General features: G+C 45.2%; 1 protein-coding gene across 1 annotated transcript; it reads left to right on the forward strand.

The window, feature by feature from the left end:
* Nucleotides 1-411: 411 nt before the first annotated feature.
* On the forward strand, nucleotides 412-4515 carry LOC133360795 (serum amyloid A protein-like). The gene is made up of 4 exons (XM_061579672.1): nucleotides 412-517; nucleotides 633-745; nucleotides 1820-1958; nucleotides 2546-4515. Exons 2-4 carry the CDS (start codon nucleotides 652-654, stop codon nucleotides 2667-2669), a joined length of 357 nt encoding a protein of 118 aa, XP_061435656.1. The 5' UTR covers nucleotides 412-517; nucleotides 633-651; the 3' UTR covers nucleotides 2670-4515.
* Nucleotides 4516-5267: the final 752 nt, after the last annotated feature.

The raw sequence follows: 5267 nt of genomic DNA on the forward strand, positions 1-5267 counted from the left end.
TTCAAAGACAATGTCTTCTATTATCAGAGCGTGTTTGTTTGCATGTTTTGCGACATGCACGTTTGGTTAATGCAGATTTCATGCCTTGCAAAAGTTATCTCTTTGCTGTATCGACATCTTAGCACCTGTTCTGTTGCCATAATAACTATTCTTATGGAAGCATTCTGTGACAATTCTATTGTCAATCTGCACTGAGTGATTGTTTTTGACTGCCAGCAGAAGCATCACCCGTGTCTGCAGAGTAGACCCATAGACTCACACAAAAACCCACAGACTCACCACACAGTCCCAGAGTTAATATTGAACTCGGTAAATAAAGAGCACTGCTGGGAACTACGAACAATCAATATGTTTGCTGATCGACATTACGGAAAGGTGCAGGGTCAACGCGGGATCATTGCCAAAGTCCAACACCACTGGGTGAGGGCAAAGCTATAAAGCTCACTGTGACCATCGTTTGGCCATCAGGGCTGGTTCTGCTCCTGCGATTCACTTTCTGCTTTCATCATCGTGCAAGGTGAGCATGAAACCGACGATGTCGGCCTTTACTCCACCGTTGCAGTTGTCAGCGGGGCGTCAATGCGACGCGCAATGTTTTGCTCCTCGTGTGTCTCCACCCTCCCTGCCCGCAGATCGTGTATCGCACCAACCATGCTGAAGGTCTCCATCCTCTCCGTGCTGCTCCTCCTCCTCACTCTGACCATCGTCACTGCCAATGGGAACTTTTTCTCACAGGCTGCGGGAGGTAGGAGGCGCATGCCTGGGCACAGAAAGACCCATAGACTCACTACATAGAGACCCATAGAGTCACCACACACCGAAGCAAAGACTCGCCACACGTAGACTCATAGACTGACCATATATAGACCCATAGACTAACATTGAACTACAGATCCAAAGGGAGACCGATAGAATCACTACACAGATACCTGGGGCGTACAGATCGGTACATGCACACAGACCAATTGTTAATCACGGCTGGGCGCTAATGTAACCCATTATCTTAAGTCTACTCGTGCTGCAGTTGCTGTCGCTCGGTCCAGAGCTGTTCATCAACGATCATCACCACCGCCAGCCCACTGCTAAGCGATGAGAAATTAGCCACATTCACCCACCGGCTTTAACCCTCAGACGGGTGGGTAGGCACAGTTCCACGACTGGAGGGGAAAGTGCACATAAGCACGGTACACGATTGTGTGGGTGGCCAGCACTACGCCCGACGGTCTTTGTCTCCCTAGTGGCGATGTTTACGCATCGCACCAGGTTTTCATTCGCAGCTGAGTCGACCTTAGGGAGGCCCAACGCCGGATCAAATAATCGTCACTGGTGTTGGCCGTGAGCAGAAATTTATTTCGGGTCGCCGAGTTCTTAGAGCAGCTCGCTACCATCTACACTACCGCTCCCAACATACACACACACACATATACACACACACATACACACACACATATATACACACACACATATACACACACACATATACACACACACATATACACACACATATATACACACACACATACACACACATATACACACACACATACACACACATACACACACACACACACGTACACACACATACACACACACACATACACACACACATAACTTTGCTGAATCAATACAGAGCCAGTACTACATGGAGATTGTTTCCCACGGTCACCAATGTGCATTATTCTATATATCCAAGTGTCGTCGTGTGAGTTACGATCTGATTGTTGCATTTGCATCAATGATGTAGCGAAGCCCATAGTCCCCATCGGCCATTCTCCAGCAACTGGCTTTGTTTTTTCCTCTGTGCTTTTACCTCCTACAGGTACCAGAGATATGGTGAGAGCCTACCAGGACATGAAGAAGGCCAACCACAAAGGAGCGGACAAATACTTCCATGCACGTGGGAACTACGAAGCGGCCCAAAGAGGGCCGGGTGGGCGTTTTGCTGCGGCCGTGATTAGGTGAGTAATGCGACCAAGATGGAGCCTCACGGCATCCCGAGTGAGAGTCTTCATTACGAGGAGGGTCCTGCGATAGGATTAGTCTAACTATCTGTATATATGTATGTTGAATTTTTTCATCCGTACTTAGCCAACCTTGCTAATCGGAGGTGCGGGGGAAGGACAATAAACTTAACACAAAAAGCAGTTCTATAGAAATTAGTTTTCTTTATAACTCAAAAATTAGCTGTCTAGTGGGGTGGGAGAAACCAGGAGAGTAATTTCTCGTTTTATGCTTTCCTGAAAAGTGTTCACGGACAATACCAGTGACGATTATCTGAACCGGCCCTGGGCCTCCCCTGGGTGAACTCGGCTTCAAAAGAGTACCTGGTGCGATTTGTAAACGTCGCCACTGGGGACACAAAGGCGGCCGGGCTTGCGTGGTGCTGGCCAGCCCACCCCCTCGTGTATCATCCCGCCCTTAATAGGTGCTCGCTAACAACCTCTCACAGCCTGTTACGAGGCTATACGGTGGATCTTTGTATTTGTCTGTTCCCTGTTCGATCTGAGTCACTGCATCACCACCACTGCTGCACCTCTGTGTCCAGTGACGCCCGGGAGGCTCTGCGACCCGGGAAGGATTCGGCTGCCGACCAGGAAGCCAACCGGCATGGACGCAACGGGGGTGACCCCAACGTGTACCGGCCTCAGGGGCTCTCCACGAATTACTGAGCCCTGGCGAGCCTCGGAGCCGTGACCACTGTGACGACTCAACACACGTGGGTGTGACCTCCAGACCTCATGGTGAAGGAGGCTGCGCTCACGTTTAGCTCGAATTTTAAAACCAATGATTCAACTCGCACTGGGAGTTACTTAAAGCCTGTGTGTGGTTTTCTCTCCATAACATGTATCTTTAGCTAATTTTATTAATTATTGATAATTAACATTCACAATCCTTTGACAATTTACGGATTAATGACTTCCTACACAGCGTCAATCACGGAGGTTGTCTGACCGTACTTCACCATGCCGGTTAGCACGGATTGGTAAAGGGGTGACTAGGATGAAGTCTCCACGGTGGAGGGATGTTAACATCACCTGGTATACAAGATGTCCTGGTTTCGATCCCGACCCTGATGCCTGTATATTTGGAGTTGGTATGTCTCTGTCCCCGTGGTCACGTGGATTTTTCTCTGGGTTTTCTGGTTTTTCCCTCCACATTTAGAAACATGTGTTAGTAGTATTTGCCTGCTATACATTTCCACATGATAAGCCACTTGGTTGAACTCTCATCTGTAACCAGGTCGCTTCTGATAAAGAGCTTAATAGCTCAGTGGGCCTTACCTGGTAAAATAACAATTAAGTTTATATAAGATGCCACTTACTGCTGGCACTTTCATGATACGACTGTACCACGATGCCTGCTTACTTTTTCTGAAACATTTCATTTCCTGCCAAACTATTTCTAAAGTAAGGGTGATTGGACATCGAAATAATGATAATAATTACACTGCGTTATCAGAATCATAGATACGCATTTATAATAGTTAATTAAGATTTGCATATAGTGAACTGCTATTGAAGAACTTTAAAGAGCTTGTAGTCTCAATGCAAGTAGAGTAATGCAGAAGATAATACAATATTAGATGTCCAGGCAGACCTCACCCAACATTTGTGAAAAATGCCGCGTTGGGCAAAACAGCATTCAAACCTCATGGGTAAAATTGGGTTGCGTTCCTAGGTACGAAATGATCACCCCCTCCCTATTTGTTTAACTAATTCTGCCAGATATCTTCCTTGTTATTGTATTAAAGGATGCCGCGTCACTCTCAATACAATGTGTGTGTGTACACTCTTAATTTTTTTTATTTCACCTCAATACAAACCTCCATCTCCATTACTCTTCCCACACCACGGCTCTCGCTCATCGCTCGCCCCTGACACTGTGACTTGAACGTTCATGATCAGCCATCCAAGTGTATGTCTGACTGACATTAAAGGGGCTGCTTGCTGAAACGTTTTGAACATCCTTTATTCCCAATATAATCATACAAGAATAGCATTTGCATTTAGCAATTAACACCATCATACCCACATATTATAATCAAATATCAGAATCACAGTGTAAATTAATATTTTAAAGATTAAATGTTACAAGGTTCAGAAATCATGCGTTTGTATGATGCATTCGTACAATGTTTCATTTTGAGTTAGACCACATTGCAGTTTTTTTGGTCAAAATTATTGTCAATAACCCTCCACCACCCTGCGAGATGATCACGTTGATGAAGATATAACGTACGCGTGCCAATGTAGTGTTCAAGTTCTGGCCGATCTAAAGCTCCACGCTGGAGCCTTTTCTTTTTCTCACTCAGACTGCGTTGGACTTCATCAGGCAGCGATTTCACCACAAACCTGGTGCGCTGCTCATCTCCCCCTCCGCTTCCGTATCTGCCGTGACACAACCTACTGCCAAAGCGTGGAGCATTTCCATTGCCTTTGTCGTTTGCCTCTCTACTGCTTTTTAATATGTTAATTGTTGTTTCAAACAACTTGAAATAAATCCATTTCAAATGCATTCAATGGCCCTACGTTGCAATTAAGCATGTTTTTGTTACATTTTCATCCAATATGAGGGGCTCCTTATTTAGCGAATGATGTAAACTATGGATCTACGTGTAACAAAACAATACGTGGGACTTACACATTATACCAAAAAAATCATTTTTAACTTTCATGTTGAGAAATAGACCTACAACCCTTTAGTGCTATATCTCCAAGCAAAACAATGGGAATGTGTTATAGCAACAAATTGGTAATTTACAGTACTCGAGACTCGCAATGTACTGCTGTTTATAGCTGCATTGAACACGTGGGCACACGCACGGATGCACGTGTACGTAACAGCACACTGAGATCTCAATATTTATGTGAATCATCTATATTAACACAGACAGCCTTAATTGCTTAGCGCATCACGTGGGACGTGTAATGTGAATGCTTACAGTCATTCATCGCTTTTATGAACGCATCTGTAACGTGAGGCGATGAATTACCGTAGTTGGTGAATGTGATCACGTAGTATTACGGCTCTATCAGACTGCGTCTGTTCACTCTGTCGGATGTCTTGAACTACTGCTCATTGACAATGTAACAATGATATCTTATAACATCTCAAATAAACGTATATTCATAACCCCTTAACGGTATCCTGCATATTATGTAAATCCCACCCGATCTAATGCACTTCATGTAGTTGATCACTGCTGCGTGGTGAGGTAACTGCTCAGAGTGGGGGCGGAATATCGACCACGATGACACTGAGATGTG

This window comes from Lethenteron reissneri, chromosome 69 (assembly GCF_015708825.2).
Source record: "Lethenteron reissneri isolate LAM-NWPU_2019-01 chromosome 69, ASM1570882v1, whole genome shotgun sequence".
In the NCBI taxonomy this organism is placed as follows: Eukaryota; Metazoa; Chordata; class Hyperoartia; order Petromyzontiformes; family Petromyzontidae; genus Lethenteron; species Lethenteron reissneri.